This window comes from Tuber melanosporum, assembly GCF_000151645.1.
Source record: "Tuber melanosporum whole genome shotgun sequence assembly, scaffold_68, strain Mel28".
Lineage (NCBI taxonomy): Eukaryota > Fungi > Ascomycota > Pezizomycetes > Pezizales > Tuberaceae > Tuber > Tuber melanosporum.
The window spans coordinates 452,751-473,938 of record NW_003299115.1 but is presented as its reverse complement, the minus strand read 5'-3'; the positions used below and the strand labels follow the sequence as shown (position 1 = coordinate 473,938).

Below are 21,188 nucleotides of genomic sequence, written 5' to 3'. Positions count from 1 at the left end.
TATAAGAGATAAAAAAAGCACCATAACATCAGATTCACCGATTATCACCCGGTGCTTTGAGAGCTACATTTACCATCTTTCCCCGTTCGACGCGGCTACCCTCTTCCTCCTCTTCCTCTTCTATTCCCTCGACTCCCCCTTCGACATCATCCCCAACCTCCTCGTCCACTTCCCTCTCTCCCAAAGTGCCCCAGTGTCTTAGCAGCGGTGCTGGTACCTCACCGCCGTGTAACTGCCACTCCATTAACCGGGAAAACGGACCGTCCCTAGCACTCAACTCCCTAAAACTGCCCGTTTCCGCTACCCTACCATCAATTCCTAGCACAATGATCCTATCGCTCCGTTTAATAGTGCTAAGCCTATGTGCGATAGAAATTGTCGTACAGTCACTCTTCATAAGCCCGTTAAGCGCCTCGTTCACCGCCGTTTCGCTCTCAGCATCCAGCGCACTAGTGGCTTCGTCCAGAACCAAAATGTCCGGGTTCTTGACAAGCGCTCTCGCAATCGCGATTCTCTGCTTTTGCCCTCCCGAGAGCATGGCGCCTCGGGCTCCCACGTAGGTTTCTAGCCCATCGGGGAAATCAGAAATAAAGGTGCAGTTGGCTTTCCTAGCGGCGGTTATGATTTCGGATCTTGTTGCTGTGGGTTTTCCGTACGAGATGTTTTCCGCGATGGTGCCGGAGAAGAGGACTGGTTCCTGGGAGACTAGACCTATGCGACGACGGAGAGATTTTAGGTTCATGGTGGAGACGGGGACGTCGTTGATGGCTATATTGCCGGAGGTGGGGTCGTAGAAGCGGAGAAGTAGGCCGCCGATTGTGGACTTTCCCCCACCGCTAGGGCCAACTATAGCTACGTTTGTGCCCGGCGGGATGGAGAAGGTTAGGTCGTTGAAGATTGCTACGGCCGGACGGGTGGGATAGCTAAAGCAGACATTTTCGAATTTTATGGTGCCGCGGGCTGAGGTTACAGGAATTCCGACTAGCGAAATCGTTAGCAGAGTTTTGAGAAGATTATTGAAGAAGATCACCTGTTGGCGATATGGAGGGTTTTCGGTCTTGGAGTTCAAAAAGGCGACTCGCTGCTCCGACACCTTTCATCAATTCCGAGTAAAAACTCGAGAGACCAAAGAGACTGGACCCAGCGTACGCAGTGTACCTACTCCAGTTTAGTACAAGTTTGGTAGTTGTTGGAGGGTTCGACAAACATCAAGAATGAAGATAGCTCCCCAATGCTTATAGCTCCAGATTTGACCTGCTGTCCCCCAATATAAAGAATCGCCAAAATGGTCATATTTCCAATTAGACCCGTCTAGTGAGACCACTAAAGTCAGTTACTAACGCTTATTGCATTACTCGATTAGGAAAACAAACTCACACTACTAAAAAATGTAGCAGTTATCAAAGACTCCTTTTTACCAAGTGCGAATATCTTCTTAACTTGACGATTGTATCTCGAAACCTCTAATATCTCACCTGTAAATGCCTGACTAGTTCGTACATTGCCAAGCCGTTCCTCGGCAATCTTCGTCAACGTGCCAAGGTTCCTCTGAATCTTCCTACTCAGATTCCTGATGGACCGTCCATAAAAGAAAGCTCCAATAGCAACCGGTGGGAACATGATGCTCAGCACAGCCGTCAACTTCAAACTGACATAAGCCATCAATCCAAGACCAGCGGTTCCAGTAACAAGTGCACGGAGGCCATCGGACACGTTCTGAGTGATACTCTTACCGACAACGACTGTATCCGAGGAGAGACGGGAGATCAAGTCCCCTATACGATTAGCGTCGAAGAATTCGGCATTCTGAACGTAGGTCCTGTGGAAGAGCTGCGATCTGAGTCGGGCTACAATACGTTCGCCGATAATTCGGAGGAGAACTATGCGACCATAATTGCATGCCGCACCGAGGCATAGAACCTAGATAAAACGATTAGTTTTCCGTCCTCGAAGGAGCAGGAATGACTCAATTACCCCTCCAAGGACCATGTAGAACTGCGGTAGTTGTAGTCCAAGCAGAGTGCCCACATCGGTCCGTGTTGCCATGTCGAGAATTTTGCCAATCGAGAACCTAAGATGGTCTTAGTATTTGCCCCAAAAAATGAGGACCCGGGGGACGTACGGGATAGACATCGAGATTGCCGAGCTCATCAAGAGAAAGACGAACGCAACTGTAACCCAAACTCTAGCATTTAGACAGCATACCCAAGCATCTCCCCAAGTTCTACGTACCTGATAGCCATTTAGCTTCCGGGCGCGCAATTTTCAATAATCGAACTATTTCTCCAAGAACCGGTTTCACAGCACTCGGATTCCCATCTTTATGCAAGCGCGCAGAGAGATTAACTTGAGCAGCCTTGGTAGCCTTCTCTGAGCGACCAAAGGCCTCAAATTCGAGTTCAACCGAGGTGGATTTTTGAGGTTCAGTAAGCGGCTTTTCCGTGGTATTACCGCTCCGGACTTCACGGAGTATCGGTGATGTGGACAAACATCTCCCCCGGGACCAAACAGCACTTCGAGAGACACAATTGAACGGAGGGAAGCCTGGAAAGGGCCTTTGAGCTTGTAGCAATGGCTTTCGTAATTGTAACCGTAATTGTAACCCGAGCAATGGGGTTGAGCTCCCTGAGAATAGACGAGTGGTTGGAGTGACAATTGTCTGTGCTTTGGCAGAGTGACATATTAACCTCGGGGGAGGAGGAGTGAAACCGGTTACCCGTGGACATGTCGCCGAGCGAAGAGAGGACGACAGAGAGGGCGAGGACCGCATGGCGGAACTGGAGAACCAGACGGCTGCTCACAACAGGCTTCTTATCTGACGAGAAGTCTGTAAAAGTGATCAATATAAAGTATTTCCCACCAAAATGAAGGAAAAGGGGTCGATTTATTGTTGGTTGATAGATTGTTTGTTCTAGGGGGAGAGTTTTCCTTCCTTCGTCGTTGCCATGGCGGGGAATTGAAACAACTCTTCGGCATTTCGATATCTACCGGTATCCAAAATTCTGGAACTTTCACTGCCAAGACTTTATTATTCCCTTGTGAGCCTCAGCTTCGACCCCTCCATGATGTGCGAGGCTGCGAGGGTCTCTCCTCCCCAGAACTCCTTCCCTACCTATACCCATTCTATTATCCTAATAATATAATATTATCATTTTAAACTCCTCCCTTTGCACCTCCTTCACTATAAGTCGCGCAATAATTGCTATTGAACACTTCCTCTTAAAATACGGTTCTCCAGTGGAGCTGATCTAATCACCCCACCTTACCTTCCTCCCCCATTCACCTACTTACGCCCCCCTATTGACCAACAATCATGGTTCTCGACTACTCAAAGTGGGATAAGTGGGTGCCCGTCGGCTAATTATCGCTATCCACACCTCTTCAAGCTAACCTACGACACAGTATCGAACTCTCCGACGACTCCGACATCGAAGTCCACCGTGAGCCCCACCAAGCCAGAACCTCTCCTCTTCCGACTTTTTGAAATGAACTCTCTAGCTAACTATCATATTTGACAGCAAATGTCGACAAGCGCTCTTTCATTAATGCCAAACGGCGACAGATTCACGAGCAGCGCGCTATGCGAAAGCAGCAGATTACGAACCTTCGTACCGAGCGTTCGATGAACAATGCTCTCCTCTCCCGTGTTTCGCAGCTTATATCCACTTTGGACGCCGGGTCAAAAGGCTCTAAATCCCCTGAAGAAATCGTTTTCCAATCTCTCATGGATATCTCTTCTGCCGATAATAATCCTCAGGAATTTACTCCCCCGGAGGGCGCTCCTTCGTATGCACAGATGATGGCCTCGCTTGTCGATTCCATAAAGAAAGAGATAGACGAGGAGAACCCGGATGACCGCTGGACCTCCTTTTTGAACAAGCTCAAGGAGCATAAGGTTAAGCTCACAGGTGTATACGAAGATTCTGGAAAGAGATTGGCAGACCTGGAGAAGGAAGACAATGCAAAAATCACTAGTGACAGTATTCACGACGGCTTTTCCTCCGGACACGTTACCAAGGAATCTCCGCTTCCGAAGAAGGAACCAGCAAAGAAGACGCAGAAGGTTCAAGCGGTTGAGCAACTTAACCCGGGTGTCAAGGCTAAAGGGCCGCTGGCCACAGATCCACCCTCCGATGCCGATGCCGAAGAGGGCGGCGATGAGGCTGATGAAGACGAAGACCACATTGAGCCAACAGCGCTTGGCAGGGAATTCTCACATATCAAAATGGGCGACTACCGCGCATGCATGGAGTTTATCTCCCGTAATTCAGCTGTTGTCGCGGAGAAGGAAACCGATGGTCTTCTGATCGAAGCTTTCAACTCGCAAATCGCCGGGAAAGAAGACTACGCAAAGCAATGCGTCCACCAAGCTCTCCTTCTACAGTACTGCCGCCAACTCGGTCGCGATGGAATAGCTCTATTCTTCAGAAGGTACATATAGCCCCTCTCCGCCATCAACCACAATAATTTCATTAACAATCAATAGGATAACCACCCCAAACCACCAAGCCCAAAAGGTCTTCCACGAAGACGTTACCACAACCTATGCACGGATCCGTGAGCGCGCAGCAGCAATCGCAACCGAGAGCTCAAACGAAAACGCCGAGCAGATCCAACTCCATGCAGTCGACCCGAACACTCAAATCTCAATCGCTGTACCATCGGTCGACAGCGAGGATCCTGACATCCAAAAGTCCCGCACAATCTTCGAATCCTTCCCTCCCGGACTACAACGTGCTCTGGGGAGCGGTAGTCTGGACGAAGTGAACAAGGTCCTCGGTAAAATGAGCGTAGAAGAGGCAGAAGAGGTCGTGGGACAACTAGGAGAGGGGGGCATGCTATCTTTGGAACCACAGATTATCGACGCTACCACCCAAGAGGGACAGCAAGTGCTCAGGAAGATTGAGGAGGAGGAGCGCGCGGCGAAGGCGAACGCGTCGAGTTCTCCAGATATCACGGAGACGGACAGGAAAGGCAAGGGTATAAGCAAGGAAGAAAAAGGTAAAGAGGAAGAAGCATTAAAGGAGGAAGATCTGGCGAACGAGATCGACTAGGAGGCCTTTCTCCTCCAGTTTCATTAGTATTATAATTCCTCTGGGTTCCCGTTTGTTTATTTTCTCTTGTGGTCGATTGTCTGGTTTTATTCTAGTTTATTTTTTTAGCCTAGTCTGTCGAGTCTTGCCCAGGCTACATACACTGTGTCTGGAAGAGGCAGGCAGGGCAGTCAGCCGGTCAGTCGGTTAGTTGGTTAGGTAGTCGGTCAGTCACCTTTGAGAGAGGCAATTGGACTCGATCTACCTACCGCTTTATTATGTCTCTCTTTTCCTCTAGTTCCTCGCTTGACCGAGCAGTGCCCTTCAGGCTTTAGCCCGGAATCCAGCCCAGTGGAGTATCCCTCACCGTGCCCGATTTAGTCTCATAGGAGCTCCTCGGATCTGGTCCGCTAGCAATTTCACCCATACGAGTGATGGGCTATGAACTGGTATGACTTGCCCAATTACTCGTACCGTACTATAGAGTATTAATATATGATACCACAACACCATAATCCACCAACCACGCCCAACCCCAGAGTCGGATGCAGTAACCTGAGCTGGGTCACCATAAATCACTAACACCGTATCATATCATTCTCCCTTCATATTCTCCGTTTCAAGCTGGTGGAAAGCCCTCGGCCATTACTCGCATCATACCGTATACAACCCACTATCCCTACCCCCACCCCTGCAAATCTAGTTTACAACCTAGTTACCCTCCCTCCCACCGCCACCACCACCGATAAACCCAATGATTAATCACCCACCCACCCCCCTTCACGAAGGGTTCGTCGTCAGATCACGATCAATATCCCATATCAGACAATCTCGTATGATATTCAACACAATGGAATAACCTCAGCGATAAATACATGTATCCAAATCTACCCACCAACCAGCAGACAAGAACGAGCAAATTATTTATCCATTCAATCCATCCATTCAAATCTCCGGTTTCCATTCCGTGAAATACCAGACGTAGCGTATCTATCATACTCGCCCAATACAATTCCCCTAACCCACCACACACACACATCACACATCACGAAATACCATCGAAGGGCGTGAAGATCGAGTGAGAGAAACCCCTGGTCAGAAGAGGAAAGGAATTGGAACGAGATATTGCTCTTCTCGATTATTAAGGAGAATTTTCTCCAAGTGCCGGAGGCGGGGCGGGTGGGGGGTACGACGCCACAGCATATTCGCACAATCTGACTAAACGTACGAGTACTGTGCTCGAGGGCCGGATCAAGCTAATGGCAGAAGTAAGGAAAATCGAATCGTCGTGATCCCAGTGACGCGAGATAAGTCAAGACCGGTGGGGTGCGGAGCAGTACGAATCTGTCATGATAGAAGAAAGCGAGTGGCGAGAAAATCCGGAGGAAAACCGAATATCATACATCCCCCCCGTTACAGACCCCACGCAGACCGGCCCCGCTGGAATGTATGTATGATATCCTCTTTCACCCGAGTTACCCTACGGTATCATGCATCCAACCTCCAGTAGTGTATAGCTAAAAAGGGAAGGGGGGTCCTGGGGGGACGAGTGAGAATAAATGACTTGAAACAAATCGTGAGCAGCTGTATTTCGCGCTCCAAATTTAGAAGAAATAATGATGATACCGCCAGGTTTTGGACTTGGAAATAGCAGGCGGTCCGGGTGTATTCGCGCGGCGGTGGGGTTGGACGTCGAAGGGGGGGTTCCTGTACGAGTACCGTACAGTGTCCAACCTTGACTCGGACGGGCTAGTGGGGTAATAGAACACGGGTGGCGACGCGGTGGACACATCGCCGCTCTCTGCACCTCGGTTGTTCTTGGGGAATAATATCTTGGATTAGACCGTGAGAACCCTCAGCGAGGGCACTCTCAGCGAGGCTCGGCGAGACTTGGCTGCAAAAGCTCCTTTATTTTAACTACAGCAGCAAGCCAAGCCATGCCGCGCCTCGCTGAGGGTGTCGCCTCGCTGAGGGTTCACACGGTCTACTTTGCCAGAGTATGATATCAATGACACCATGATACCCCCATCATAGCACAGCCCTGCCAAAACCATCCTAATACCGAGTGATGTCCCATGCCCCACCTACCAAATTGAAGTGAAGAACGCCATATCATACTATTGTACACTATATACATCTCCCTTCCCACTTCCCTCATGTTTTCCTAGTCCAGTAAACAAAGGATACCACCCAATCCACAGAATTATCAGCTCACAGTAGACGAGAAAAAAGGAAGAAAAAACCTAGACTAGCCTATGGTAATCATATCCAGTCATGAGAAGGAGAAAAGGTACACCGTTGCGCAGGCCTTTGAGTTAAAACGCAACTCAACGCAGCAGAAAGTGAAAGGGTGAATGAAAAGGAAGAGAGAAAGAGAGAAAGAAATTCCGAATGATAAATAATAATGATAATAATAATACACCCTGACTTTGCCGATGCCACTTTCATTTCCACCTTAGTGGAAGGCATCCTCATCTTTGACCTTCCTCTGTCTTGGCTTACGAGTCTTCTTAACGCTGGGCGTGGCATCTCCACCCCCGCCTGCGCCCTCCTCGGCGTCGCCACCAGAGCCGGAGCCCGCGCCACCTTGGTTCTCCGCGGGGAGGGGGATGTCCGGGACTTTGGCAATGATTTCGGCGAGGAAGTCGAATTGGTCCTCATGGAGGACAGCTTCTTTGAGGTGACCGGCAGTAATGCGCTTACTGTTGCGCATACGTGCTTGGAGGGCGGCTTTGTCGCAGAGGGACACCATGAAGAGTTCTAGAGCTTTGGAGACGACGACCGGGGTGACCTTGTTGTTCGAGCAATGTTAGTTTATTTATCGAGGGAGGTAGAGGAAACATACCTGTGCGACCTTACCGACATCCTCATCTGCCTGCATAATACGCTTAATTCTCGCAACGGGGAACTTGGTCTTAATAACCACACCAGTTCTACCGGTCGCCGCCGAGCCGGTAGCACCGGTAGAGCTCGACTCGCCATTAGCTGGAAAGGTAGTGTTGAACGGGGTTGTAGGAGTGTTCGGGTTATTGGCCGCAGCGGCGCCACGGCCACGGCGTCCGCGCCCGCGACCAACCTTTTCGGTAACGGGGGTGGTAGGCGGAACCAAAGGGATGGAAACTGCGGAGGGAAGCTGTTGGTGCGGCTGGAAAGGCGGAGGCAAGGAACCTGCGACTCCGGTGATGGGATGAGTGTTGTTGTAGTAGCCGGACATTTCTTCGTCAGTTGGGTGGGACATTGGCGGTTGAGCAACCGTTTTACGACACCGGCAGTGTGTGTGTAAAGCACCAGTAATGTGAACGGGATTGTGTGCGGTCGGATTTTCAATGGTAAGCGGGTAGGTAGCAGGTAGGGGTCGAGTGGGATGGTGGGTTGCTTGGCCGGGTGGATCGACGTGTAGGCTTGAATAGGATGGGATTATGGAGAAAGTCGATTGGCGGGTGATAGAAATTTCGCTATTTTGCGGGGGGGGTAGGGGATAAGGTAGGGTGATGGGATCCTTTTCTGGTGTATTAAAGGAAAGAAATGACCCCCCTTCTGCAATGCGGCGGCAAGTTCAAAGTCGGGTCAGTAAACTTGACCATATATGACTGCAGCCAGGGCAAAATCCATCCAACCAGCCAAGTGTCAACTCACCAGGATAACAAAAGTTTCGAAACGAAAGCCTTGTCTAACTTATGTCCCGGACCCGAACTAATAAATAACGAAACCACTGACCACAATGACCACGGCAGGGGCAGAGGGGTAACGGATATATTTGTGTCTGTGCACCCTTCCTTCGAGAATCCCAGGGTTGCAGCGAGAGGGTTAAAGATCGAAAAATAATATATAAATTCTCCCGGTTAGAAAAAAGGGTTGTCAACAGCGGTTACCAAGCAACCTTCATTATGAAAATCCTAAAATAGAAGAAAAAGGAAAAATGATTTGTGAGAGGAGGGTTTGGGGGTTGAGGGAGGAAAGAAAAAAAAAGAAAAAGAAAAAGAAAAAGCCGTGTGCGTGTGAACGGGCAAAGTACTGTGAGAAAATGGAGGGGCGACAGAAGAGTCCTTATATTTTTTTTGGCAACCACATCTTGGAGAGGATTCAACGCCAAGAAAAATGTAACCTTGTTCCCTCCCTTTTCCCATTTTTGTTTTTTTCTTTTCAACCTTTCCTTTCCTTTACTCGTATCATAGAAATGAAGAAAGAGAAAGAGAGGCGTGCGGTTTGGAGGGTTCAAAGCTATCATACCCACAAAATACTCCTAGCCCAAGCTTGGTCACGGTGCTTCTTGCTAAAAGGTAAGGGCAAGGCAGGAGAAGGGGGAAGGGAAGAGGAGGAAGGAAGGATTGTGCGGGAAAAAAGGAACGAAAAAATTGAAATGAGGCTTGTGACTTATGGTATTTTGTCTGACCCTCCTTCCTTCCCCTTGGCTCTCCCCCGCCATCCAAGTTAAGGTAGGCCACCATCGCTGCCGGAGCACAACCACCATATCTTCCCTTCCTTTCCCCTTTCTCCTCCTCCCTTCCCCTTCAACAAACAATGTCGAATGAAGATAACCGAGCAAACCAAAATTACTACAAATCTCCCCCTCTAACCCTTTTCTCCCACTTCCTCCAACCCTCTTCGGCCTCTCCTAACCTGTCCAACCTACCCATCCCATCCGCCCTACCGTATTCCCTCTGCGCTCCATCCAGCCTCATCCTGCACAAACCCACCCTCGCACCAAGAAAACCCCCCGAATGGAGCCATGCCCCTCTCGCCGCAACATAAGCTCCGCTCAGCGGCCCTGTCCTGGAAAAAGCAAGAAACCTGATTCATTTTCGTGGTCTCTTCTTCTCCGGGGAAGCAGGGCTGTGGTACGGACCACTGTGTTAGGAGTGGGCGGGGTTTGTTCGGGTTCTAGTTGATTGGTTTGTTTTCATTAACAGGAGGGTGCGGCGTGTGCGGGGATGGGAAGGACGAAGCCAATGGTGGGCGAGGTGGATGTGGATGGGGCAATGGGGGACACGAGGGAGACGGCGGGAGGGTTCGGAGGCGTGAGAGGTGGGTTGGGAGAGAATGTTTCGATGATGATGGAAAAATTACTTGATCTAATCTGACGACATTTGCTTGTTTGTTTGGTTGTTTGGTTCGATTTGGTTGTGTTTGGGAACGCGTGTGATGGGGGTAATCTGGTAGGTGCCGTATGTGCTTGTTCCCGTGCCTTGTGCCTCGTTGGTCCATGATGTGGATTGATGGAATACTGGTGGGATGATGGATAATAGCTGACTAAGCTGGGATTACAACGGCATGATCTACAAATATATTAGACTAATGCCTCAACAGAGCTGCTTGTGCTTTAATGTAACTACTCGAGTACTCGAGTAGAGCGAGTGATCTTTGGTGTGATCCTGTAAAAGTCGTAGCGCAGGCAGCCGGCATAAGCTTATGATACCGTAAGCACAGCATGATACCAGCATCATAGCTTCGAAAAGCCCAATCACCTCAACCTCACCCCTCCATAAAAGCACTGCGGTAGTCTACATACCAAGCCCGCCGAACCCAAGAAAGCCACCACACTCTGTCTGCACACAAGCTCGCCCCGTCCACTCGAGAACACCTCCCTCCACTGTAAAATCATGGAACCACTCAGCCGAACAGGCGCTAACACCGAACCAGAAATTCAGTCGAGCCCCCCCCTCCGCCAACCGGGGTACGATACAAGTATCCGAATCTATCATCTATGATAAAGCCATCTCTATCTCCATTATGATCCATGACAAGTACTAGCTGGAAGAACAGTAGTAACGTTCGTATTGTTGTATTGTATATGTATTTGTGTATTGTTTTATTCGGCGGGTATGCGAGTGTTTGGTGGCTGATATGGCCGATTCAGATGGCCGAATGCTTGTTTCACAAGATAGCTAGCCAGCCAACTGGCTAGTAGACTACTTCACGGAACGTGATGGGTATGAGTATTATGAGTGCTGTGGTGGACTGTTTTAGCTCTGGGATGTAACGAGTCCATATATCGTACACTCCGCCACATCTAACACTGAAAGGCGATCCCCTCCTTCTCTGTCGTGACATTCCCACCACCGGCAGAGAATCCTGTTCCATCACACTTGATCAATACCATTCCTCTTTCAGCCTTCTCCTTCTCCTTCTCCTTCTTTTTCTTCTTCTTCTCCTCCTTCTCACCCAGGCTCCCACTAAGTAGCTCATCACAAACAAAGCACGTGACTACGCCTCCTCCTCCTCCTCCCTCCTCCTCCTGACTAGCGGAAACAAATTTATCGGCGCAGGGCTTGCATATTACATGCCCACACGGTTTCGCCACTATCCATCACCATCAGCTCAAACTTTCCTCCAAGCGCATCTGGGGAAGGGGGACTCACGCATCGCCTTGGTGGAATTACTCAAACCACGTTTGCACGCTGGACATACGCGCTGTGCATCACCATGGTTCGTCTTCTCATCCTTCTCCTCGTGAAAGTGGACGGTTGTCAGTGTTTTCAGGGAGTAATTGTGTATGTGTGACTTTTCCGAGGCGGGGCAGACGGGGTGGAGCTTTAGAGGCTTGGGCGGGAGGGTTGAGGGGGAGATTGACGGGGTTAGACTGGGCACCCAGAAGGAGGGGAGTTTAGTGGCTGAGGCTAAGGCCTGGTTGGTGATTTGCGAGTTAGTTAGGTAGGTAGGTGCGGTAGGAAAGAAGGGGGAGGATATGCAAACCTTTTCACCATTCAAGAGGAGACGAGCTTTCGTCCTCTCCTCACGAGCAATACGGAGTAATTCCTCTTCGTCCAGTTCAAACTTCCTCTTCCTCTTCCTCTTCCCCTCCCCACCCCCCACTTCTTCCACAACTTCCGTCCCATCAACGACAACCCCCCCACCACTACCAACCTCCAACCCCATCTGCAACAACTCAAACTCCCTCACGCTCCTCCCCCTGACCTCCTCCTCCTCTCGCCGCCTCTCCTCATCCTCCTCCCCCCTCCGCCTGTCCAGCTCGGCCTGCATGCGCTTGATCTCCTTGCGCTGGCTGAGCAAATTCTCCACGGCGCACTCCCGACAAAAGAGATCGCCCATCGGACACGCCACCGGCTCGCGCGCGCGCATCAGACAGAGCGAGCACGCATCTAGCGGCTTGAAACTGTCGCGCGTCAGCCGCGTGCGCTGCCTGCCGTAATCGCCCTTCAGCAGGGAGCGTTCGTAGGAGCTGTGAGAAGTTGGTTAGCATGTAATCGACGGGTCGAGAAAAAAGAAGGGGGGAGCAACGTGAAGAATGCGAGGGAGGTGTTTCTTTTCGAATGTGACATTTTTTATTTATTTATGTTGTGAATTGTGGTGATGGTGATGGTGGTGGTGGTGGTGGTTGTGGTTGTGGTGTGGTTTGGGTGGACGGGTGGATGAGATGATAGACAAGGTATCATACGAGTACGAGTACTTGTAGGGCACGATACGATTGGATACCCTTGTGTGGCTGACGGTTGGGCTTTGCCACTTGGCAGTCAGAAAGTCTCACTCGGTTTCTATACACCGTGATCCAATTGGGGGGGAAGCCGGTGGGATCTTTCGCCTAGGAACCGGAGTGTCGGGGGGGGCGTCAATCGAGTGTGTGCGTAGTACCAGTAGGTGATAATACAAGGAGAAGAAGCGCTGAAACGATCTCACACTGAAAAGTAAAGTTGAGAAATTTGTGGTGGAGCACAACTCTTGATAGGCTCGTGAAAGTTACCATATGGTACCGGTACTGTGCAAGTAGTAATCACGGGCACAATGTGCTCGGAAATGACTTTTTGTTTTCCCCTACGAGATCCTATGACCACCATCATATGAAGCACTACGATATCGACTCGCAACAGTTTATTTCCTGCGATTTTTGAACAACATCAACACAGTACAAACCACTCCTTGCCCCCCCCTCCCTTCACCGTCCGAATGCGATCAACCACCTCCTAATTGATAAAGTTTGTACAAAAAAGGTGCAAGATAACACTACAAAAGACATAATCCGCAAACGCTCGCTCGGGGGAAACACTGGAAAACTCGGACTTATTCGCGGGGTTAGATTGTATACGTAGAGAAGCTACCGTATCAATCGTCCATCAGCCAGCGGAAACGAGCAAAAAGCGTGAGCAAGAGAAGAGATATGGGAACAAACCAGTCAACACGAACTGCCCCACAGTGGCGGAGAATCCAGCTAGGAAAGCATTGAAGGGCTGTAAGCAAAAGAGTGCTCATTTGTTAGTCCTCATGGTCTGGGATAGATGGATGGATAGGAGACGAGAGACATACGTAATTCCCAGCGACAACGCAATAAACGAACTGCAGCACACCCATGACCACCAGGAATCCCAAAAACGCGTCAATCAGTTTCGTGCGCTGGGGGGTGCTCTGAGAGTAGTTGCTGAAGATGTCTCCGAGGATCGAGAGCGGGTCCGAGAGAGCATTATGTGAGGTGTGGGATTTCGGGGCTGGTGATGAGGAGGAGAGAGCTGCTGATGCTGGGGCAGTTGGTGCGGAGGTGGAGGAGGTGGAGGAGAGGTTCTTTTTCGTTGGCATTGTGCGTGTATGGTGTAGGTTACAGTATTCTGGAGGTCTTGGTGAACTATTTTTCTGTAAGGAGAAGTTTTTCGGGAGGAAGCAGGAGGGTACAGTATAATATTGTGCTCAAGTGAGGGATGGCTTGTGGAGAGGGATGGATGGTGGTGGTACAGGCGACGTTGTCCAGAGCTGAAGCTCTTCGGACGGGCCTCAAGTGCGATGCAGTTATGGGACTACGGTAGGGTTACCAGATACAGGTGGTTCACGAATACCGGTACCTGTACTCAAGCATGATATCATACTTGAATCTACCAACTATATGATCAAGTACTCGTACCATGTGTAAGAGTCACTTTGGGGGTCCGAAGAGAGATGGATACATTTCCCTCATAATCTTCTATCATGCATAATTATGACACATTGGTATCATACTGGTGGGGAATTCAGGATATCGTGCTGTGGAGAGGTGGGAGGGACCCTTTAAAACCCCGTTTCCCCTGGAAATCCGTGGTTGCCGGTGCAACCGCAAGGGGGTATGATACAAAGCGATTGTTATGTATGATAATATTATGTTTCTGTTTACCCTCTCTTCCCCCCCCCCCACCTCCCTGTCACATTCTTCTCTTCCTCGCCTGCTGTGTCTGTTTTCTGCTGCTGGGTGGAAGGAGAAAAACGCTGCCCCACGTAAATCTGGGCGACTGGCAGATAACTTGAATCTTCCATTCTTCGTATCGCCTTGTTACTGCCACCGTTGATAACCCACCCAAACATCGACCTCCCCCCCCCACCATCCTTCCATACCTATTCCCTTCCTCCGACCATCGTCTTCGAGATCTGTGCTTTCCTTTTCACGCTTTTAGAACCCTCTATTTTGCGCTTCGTGAGATTTTCTGCGACTGTCACTTGCGCCGGTTGCTGCACCAACCGCTAGAGTGGCCATCATGGATTCGGAAAGAAGTGTTAGTCCTTCCCGAACCCGCCCTCCTGCTCCACCCCCTGCATCCTCCATTTTTTCCCCTACGAGTACCTTTGCCCTCAACCCTTATTCCTCCTGCTGACGGCTTGCCTCGAAAATCTTTCTAGTTCGTGTATCCGCACTCCTCCCTTCCACGGCCGGGGAGTAGCAGTAGAATTCCACCACCAACGCCCTCCCTTTTTCCTAAAGTTCTCAACGAAGTTCCCCCAAATCCACGAGTTTCAAGCGACGCCGCCATGATGCCCCCACCGTCTCAAGCTGTGACTGATTCAATGAAGCAAAGAAGTAACAGTGCCTCGGGTCGGTCTCCCAATCATTACTCCTCCTCCTCCTCCTCCTCACCCTACCATGGAACCACTCCTGGATCTCCACTTTCCCCAAGACCCCTGCCATGGAACATTACTAAGCGAACAGTAGTGAATGGACAGCTTACCTCTAAACGGATCACCCTCGCCGAGCGGGCGGGCACCGGCGGGAGGAGCGCGGTACCCACTTCGGCCATGAAGCCGGCACACGCCAGGAGTGTGAGTACTGGTATCGGGAGATCGACTTCGACCGCATCGAGCACCTTCTCGAAAAGTGTTGGAGGCAGGCCGAACTCCTCTCTGGGAATGTCCAAGGGTTCCGCCATTCCTACCGGAGCTAGACCGGCAAGTGCCCAAGGCTTCCGACATCCTGGCGGTGGGGAGAGCGCATTGGAAAGTGGAGCCAAGTCTGTCATGAAGAGGAAACGTGAGCTCGGCGCGCATTGTCTCGGGGGTTTGTTTGTTTATCTGCCTTGCTGACGGGGGTATAGATACCGATATCAAGGGGAGACTCGAAGATACCGAAGCCGCAATTGCGGAGATGCGAGAGATCCAAGCCCAGGAGCGTGTCGAGACTATGGCCCTTAAGGAGCAGCTCGAAGATCATAAACTGAGAGGTGAAGAGCCTCCGAGAGGAATTGGTAAGGGAGTATACACTAACGGTGGCGATACAGCATATCAACTTGAAACAACTCGTGTGACCTTGGAGACCCAGAACACCCAAGCTCAATTCGAATTGGAGTTATACCAGAAGAAGACTTCCGAGCTGGAGAGGATCTTGGGCGACGAGCGGATGGCTCGTGCGGTTGAGAGAGATGATGCTTCAAAGAGGCTGCGAGATGAAACCGACGAGATTAGACGTAGACTTAGAGATGAGATGGATGGAATTATCCGGTCGCATAGGGAAGCGCTGGAGACCATGGAGAGAAGGGCCCGGAATGATCTGGAGGATGAAAAGTCCGCTCGGGCAAGGGAGATACAAGAGTTGAAGATGCAAGCTGCGATGGAAAAGCAGAGGATGGAACTGGAGATGGATGGGAGTGGGCGTGATCTTAGGGCGATAAAGGCAGAGCTTGAAACAACCAGGATGGAACTCGAAAATGCGAGAAATGAGCTCCAGAGGGAAAAGGTGATGTCGGCTAGTTTGCGGGATAGCTTGTCCGAGCAGTCTGGAGCGACCCTTACTCTCGAGTCTTCGTCGCGTGCTCTTCGGGCTCGTGTGGAGGTTCTCGAAAGTGATGGGAGGGCTCAGGCTAACAATTATGCTGAGTTGGAGGAGAAGCTCCGACAGTCATATGAGGAGACTAGAGTTGCTCAGGAGAAGCTGAGAGCTGAGGAAACCTTGAGGCGAAAGTTGCATAACCAGGTTCAGGAGCTCAAAGGGAATATCAGAGTGTTTTGCCGTGTACGGCCGACGCTTCCTTCTGAGTCGGAGATGCCGGCAGATATTAGGTTCCCAAATGCTGGTGGAGAGAGCAGGGAGATTGAAGTTATGGGCGCCACGGAAAAGAGCGCAATGGGCAATGTCGTTACCAAGAATTATCCCTTCCAGTTTGACAAGGTTTTCGGACCTACAGCCCATAATCCGGACGTTTTCGAGGAGATCTCGCAGCTGGTGCAAAGCGCTCTTGACGGGTATAATGTTTGCATTTTCTGTTATGGTCAAACTGGCTCGGGAAAGACGTTAGTACCCTTCTCGGTACTCGTACATGGGCCCCGTATTCCCCTTGCTGACGAATGGATAGATACACAATGTCCTCGGAAGACGGCATGATACCCCGCGCCGTGCACCAAATCTATGCGACGGCAAAAGAACTGGGGGAGAAAGGCTGGAGCTACAAGATGGAAGGCAGCTTCGTAGAAGTCTACAACGAAAATATCAACGATCTCCTTGGGCAAGCCGACGACTTTGATAAGAAGAAGCACGAAATCCGGCACGATCCCAAGGAATTGAAAACCACGATAACAGACATCAACACGGTTACACTGGACAACCCAGCAAAGGTCGAATCAATCCTCCGCCGCGCCTCGCAAACACGCTCCGTGGCCGCGACCAAAGCAAACGAGCGCTCCTCCAGATCGCATAGCGTGTTCATACTGAAGCTCATCGGGCTCAACTCTGTTACTGGCGAGCGCAGCGAGGGAACGCTAAACCTGGTAGATCTAGCCGGTAGCGAGCGGCTGTCACACAGTCAGAGCACAGGAGAAAGACTCAAAGAGACGCAGAATATCAATCGAAGCTTGAGCTGTCTCGGGGATGTCATTGCCGCGCTGGGCAATGGGAAGGAAAATTCTCATATTCCTTATAGAAACTCTAAAGTAGCCTCCCCCCCCGCACGTCCTCTACTGCAAGTTCTAGTAGAATATGGAACTGACACTGTGACGCGATAGCTCACATACCTCCTTCAATACTCTCTCGGCGGCAACTCAAAGTGCCTCATGTTCGTCATGGTCTCGCCCATGCAAGCGCACCTGAACGAGACGCTCACGTCGCTGAAGTTTGCCACGAAGGTGAATAACACGTCCATCGGCACGGCGAAGAGACAGGCTAAGATTACCGGGTGATGCCCAACGATAACAACAATAAAAAAAGCCATGAGGAATAAATATTTTACCCTTTTTTTCTTTCTTTTTTGCTTCTTTTCTGTTCTGCTCTTGGCGATATCTTTTGAAATTTGGGTTTTCTAGGCTGTTTTTTTATATTACTCTTTCCACTTTGTTGCGCTACGCTTGCTGGTGCCTGTGCTGTCCGTCTGGAGGAGGATGTGGATCGGCTTTGGCTAGGCTAGGCTATGTCAGCTAGTCAGCTATTATTATGCGGTGGTGATGGTGCGGTCTATGGTGTTTTTCCTTGCTTCTCCTTATCCATCTCTCCTCTCCCCTCCTCCCCCTCCCCTCCATCCTCTTCCCCAATACTCTTGATATCTATTTCTTTACCCTCCTCGTATATTATCGTACCGTAGTTACCGGAGTATTCCTCGGCTCTTCAATAATGCTCAAGTCGAGCGTTTGTACAAGATTTCCCCTCCCCCCCTTCTATCATTCTCTCATATCATTAAACTTTACACGATGCCTTGGGGGGAAGTGTTTTGTTTAAGGTTTTGTGTCTTGAGTGTCGTGTTTTTTGTCTCTCGCCTGGACTTCGGTGATGGTGCGCGATGGGGTGGTTCTTGTTTGTTTGTCTGGTATAGTATGGTAATGCCCGTGTGAATGTTTTTTAGATGCTCGGGCGTTAGCATTTCGTTTTCCTTTGGTAGTTAGTGGTAATGACATTATGACGGGGGGGTTTTTTTTTTCTTCCCTTTTCTTTTTTTCTTCCTTTTCCTCTTTCTTGTATGTACGCTGCCTATGATGGTTGGTATATCTAGATTATTATAGTGGTGGTGGCGGTGGTGCTGTTGGAGTATCGATCTCTATCCCATCCCAGCCAATCTATGTGTGTACAAGTATAGTGTATCCATCTACCCAGGTGTGTATAACACAGTAAGAAAAACCGAACCCCCCCCCAAAAAAATTTAAACACCATCCCTCTCCCATGCCCCATCCGATAACTTACCCTGCACCTCCCGCATCCCAGGCAATTTGTAAGTCTCCACCAAGCCCGCCCCCTCCTCCTCCTCGGGAAACCCCAACCGTCTCCTGAGCTCAACAACAGCCATCCTAACCTCCCATGCGGTGCGAGCCCTCAGCTCCACCGCTTTATCCGCACACCTAAGCCTCTCCCCATCACCACCGCACTCGTGCACAACCTCCCTCCACTCCCTCCTCAAACCCTCCCACCTGCTCCCATCGACCGGATCGCCAAAGCAAATCCGAACCCTCTTCCCAACCCTCGGCAGAAACCTCGGCCATCTGCGCGCCTCATGCATGACTTCGTCCAGCCCAGCAATAAATATCGGCACGACAAGGGGGGGCACGTCCGCTTCGAGGAGTAAGCGACTAACGCCCCAGCGGAAGTAGCGCATCTGGTAATTGCGCTTCTGGTGCACGCGGCCTTCGGGGAACACGTGCACCCATGCGTGGTGAGGGCGGGAGAGGAGGGCGATGGAGGTGTTGATGGCGGGCTGGAAGGGGCCGCCGAGAGGGGACTTGTGCAGACGGTAGGTTGGAAGGACTTGCCCGAGGGCGAAGTACGTTGAGGTTAGGGCATTGCGGAAACAGACGTCGTGGGAGCCTAGGGAGTAGCGGATCGATGGAGGGTGTAGGAGGAGGGGGAGGGGGAGGGGGGCGAAGAGGAGGGGGTCGTCGAGGCTGTAAGGGGTAATATTATTAGCCAGTTGAGATTTGGCAGGGGCTTTGGGGGGGGGGGGGTAGTACACGCTGATGTGGTTCGAGACTTTAGTTCGAGTTAGCAACCTCTTAAGTGATCGGTGACGAGGAAGTAGAAGTAAAAGTGAAGGAGGGACGAGCGATACGGTAGGAATGTTATGAAGGGGAGAGAGAATTACCAGTAACCAGCCCTTGTCTCCTCCCCGAAACCTCCCGTCGACTCCTTAACAACACTAGGAACTTGTCCAGACCTTCGTACTCCACCGTCTGCGTAGTGTACAGGAATAGCCTCGACAATAGCACAGTTCCAGCGATCACACCTGTCGAAGCAATTCTTCGGAGAAGACTTCCTCCGCCTATTTGTGCGCTTCCCCCTCCTCCACCGGCTACTCCTTCGCCTCCGCCATTGCTCATGTCGTTCTGGAGAGAGCAATATAGAAAAGAGGGACTATAATGAAGTTTGTTGTTTCTGGAATCCGTCCCAAGGAGAATGACGTCGAAGAGTTGATAATATTACAACTGGCTGGGTGGAAGAGAGCCGGGTAACGGAGTCAAGCCAGGGACTTTTTTGTTGGTGCCCTTGTCTCATGCTGGTGGGCACATTCACATGTGAGGGCTCGCACACATCATGAACAGAACACGACACACATTTCCTCATCCTTACTTTGACAGCTGAGTGGTTGGCTGTTCAAAAAAAAAAAAAAAAAAAGGAAGAAGAGGAGGAGGGAGAGAGAGGCACTTTACACAATTACCATCTTTAAACCTATTGCACCTACCTACCTACCGGTACCTATCTATCTATGATACCTGCAATACCATACAGCACCTAAAAACACAACCATCATCAAATTCAGCCGACAGACAAACGGACAATCCATCCATCCAACTGTTCACGATGGAGAAATTCTCCCAATTCCGTGACCGAGGTACCCATCCCAGCAATCCACCACCAAAAACCATCAAACTAACTGGCACAAACCACAGGCACCCAAATAGCCCCCTTCCTCCCCATAACCCCCCCCCGGAGCACTCTCCAAACCTTAGTGGGCCTGCTCCTCTTCGCCCTCCGTCTACCAATATTCCTCTCACTCCTACTCAGCTACCTCCTGGTCCTGCAACATTTACCCATTGGCGCTCTCTTACGGAAGTCAATCCTCTGGTGCATCCTCCTAACCTCAGGCATCTGGTGGATAGACCTACAGGTGGAGGGCGTAAGGAAGGGTTCCCTCTCCCGTCAACCGAAATCAAAACTGCCCACACCCGGTTCCATCCTGATATGCACGAGTACGAGTCCTCTTGACGCACTCTACCTATCCGCCATTTTCGATCCCGTGTTTACAGTTTCCGCAGCGGGGAGTAGGCGTGTGCACGTGGTTGGCTTGCTGGGGGCTATCATGGCCGCTTTCGCCCCGCCGAGACTTACCAGCTCATCGCCAGCGGCGGTGGCGGCGCCACCGCTCACCCTAGCGGAACTCTGTAAAAGGTACGGCGACACCAGAATCATTGCAGTCTTTCCCGAGGCTACGACAACGAATGGTCGCGGGGTGTTACGCTTCGCACCGTGTTTGGATACACTGCACGGGGATATGGAGATCTTTCCTGTTAGTCTTAGGTACTCCCCCGCGGACGTGACCACGCCTGTGCCCGGGACCTACGGGTATACGCTGTTTGCCCTGTTGGCTAGGCCAACGCATTGCATTCGTGTGAGGATTGGGGAGGTGTTGAGGAATGACGACGGAGGGGAGAAGGAGAAGGAGGAGTTGGGTGGGGATAGCAGTGATACGGTTACCGATGGGCTTGGTGGTGGTGGTGGTGAGAAGGGGGGTTTGGATAAGCAGAGCAAACTCAGCGAGCGTGGCGCCGAAGCCCTTGCCAGGATCGCGAGAAGTAAGAGACTGAACCTTGGTGTCAAGGAGAAAATCGCCTTCGTAGAGGCTTGGGGCAGGAATAAGCGGGGGAGTAGTAGCAGGTACTAATGCTAAAGGGTTGTCATTTTACTATCAATATGCATGTGGAAAAAGTGCTATGTGGTGGGTTTTTGATATCGATGTTTCTCCTTATTGACATAATCATAGCCATATCTCAGTTTGAATTTGA

At 50.7% G+C, this 21,188-nt stretch overlaps 8 protein-coding genes; 3 read left to right on the top strand and 5 right to left on the bottom strand.

Moving 5' to 3' along the window:
* Positions 1-34: 34 nt before the first annotated feature.
* Positions 35-2,770, bottom strand: GSTUM_00010262001 (uncharacterized protein; the record flags this gene model as incomplete). Its single annotated transcript, XM_002841173.1, has 8 exons — positions 35-981; positions 1,031-1,158; positions 1,208-1,311; positions 1,378-1,920; positions 1,975-2,071; positions 2,123-2,171; positions 2,233-2,544; positions 2,638-2,770. The coding sequence occupies 8 exons, from the start codon at positions 2,768-2,770 to the stop codon at positions 35-37; spliced, it is 2,313 nt and encodes a 770-aa protein (XP_002841219.1).
* A 307-nt stretch (positions 2,771-3,077) lies between these two features.
* GSTUM_00010261001 (uncharacterized protein) lies at positions 3,078-5,304 on the top strand. XM_002841172.2 has 4 exons: positions 3,078-3,342; positions 3,403-3,440; positions 3,519-4,431; positions 4,487-5,304. The coding sequence occupies exons 1-4, from the start codon at positions 3,314-3,316 to the stop codon at positions 5,052-5,054; spliced, it is 1,548 nt and encodes a 515-aa protein (XP_002841218.1). The 5' UTR covers positions 3,078-3,313; the 3' UTR covers positions 5,055-5,304.
* A 1,821-nt stretch (positions 5,305-7,125) lies between these two features.
* On the bottom strand, positions 7,126-10,913 carry GSTUM_00010259001 (uncharacterized protein). XM_002841171.2 has 4 exons: positions 9,594-10,913; positions 8,670-8,698; positions 7,879-8,570; positions 7,126-7,824 (listed from the first exon to the last, which is right to left on the bottom strand). The coding sequence occupies exons 1-4, from the start codon at positions 9,713-9,715 to the stop codon at positions 7,489-7,491; spliced, it is 1,179 nt and encodes a 392-aa protein (XP_002841217.1). The 5' UTR covers positions 9,716-10,913; the 3' UTR covers positions 7,126-7,488.
* A 44-nt stretch (positions 10,914-10,957) lies between these two features.
* On the bottom strand, positions 10,958-12,313 carry GSTUM_00010258001 (uncharacterized protein; the record flags this gene model as incomplete). XM_002841170.2 has 4 exons in its annotated part: positions 10,958-11,333; positions 11,393-11,657; positions 11,727-12,213; positions 12,273-12,313. 4 exons carry the CDS (start codon positions 12,311-12,313, stop codon positions 11,044-11,046), a joined length of 1,083 nt encoding a protein of 360 aa, XP_002841216.1. The 3' UTR covers positions 10,958-11,043.
* A 377-nt stretch (positions 12,314-12,690) lies between these two features.
* Positions 12,691-13,988, bottom strand: GSTUM_00010257001 (uncharacterized protein). XM_002841169.2 has 3 exons: positions 13,293-13,988; positions 13,159-13,216; positions 12,691-13,083 (listed from the first exon to the last, which is right to left on the bottom strand). Exons 1-3 carry the CDS (start codon positions 13,557-13,559, stop codon positions 12,953-12,955), a joined length of 456 nt encoding a protein of 151 aa, XP_002841215.1. The 5' UTR covers positions 13,560-13,988; the 3' UTR covers positions 12,691-12,952.
* Positions 13,989-14,184: 196 nt separating this feature from the next.
* On the top strand, positions 14,185-17,387 carry GSTUM_00010256001 (uncharacterized protein; the record flags this gene model as incomplete). XM_002841168.2 has 6 exons in its annotated part: positions 14,185-15,249; positions 15,314-15,439; positions 15,497-16,288; positions 16,400-16,505; positions 16,568-17,141; positions 17,214-17,387. The coding sequence occupies exons 1-6, from the start codon at positions 15,129-15,131 to the stop codon at positions 17,385-17,387; spliced, it is 1,893 nt and encodes a 630-aa protein (XP_002841214.1). The 5' UTR covers positions 14,185-15,128.
* A 279-nt stretch (positions 17,388-17,666) lies between these two features.
* On the bottom strand, positions 17,667-19,580 carry GSTUM_00010255001 (uncharacterized protein). XM_002841167.2 has 3 exons: positions 19,271-19,580; positions 19,140-19,158; positions 17,667-19,073 (listed from the first exon to the last, which is right to left on the bottom strand). The coding sequence occupies exons 1-3, from the start codon at positions 19,503-19,505 to the stop codon at positions 18,338-18,340; spliced, it is 990 nt and encodes a 329-aa protein (XP_002841213.1). The 5' UTR covers positions 19,506-19,580; the 3' UTR covers positions 17,667-18,337.
* Positions 19,581-19,721: 141 nt separating this feature from the next.
* GSTUM_00010254001 (uncharacterized protein) lies at positions 19,722-21,183 on the top strand. XM_002841166.2 has 2 exons: positions 19,722-20,017; positions 20,076-21,183. Exons 1-2 carry the CDS (start codon positions 19,987-19,989, stop codon positions 21,065-21,067), a joined length of 1,023 nt encoding a protein of 340 aa, XP_002841212.1. The 5' UTR covers positions 19,722-19,986; the 3' UTR covers positions 21,068-21,183.
* The last annotated feature ends 5 nt before the right edge of the window (positions 21,184-21,188 follow it).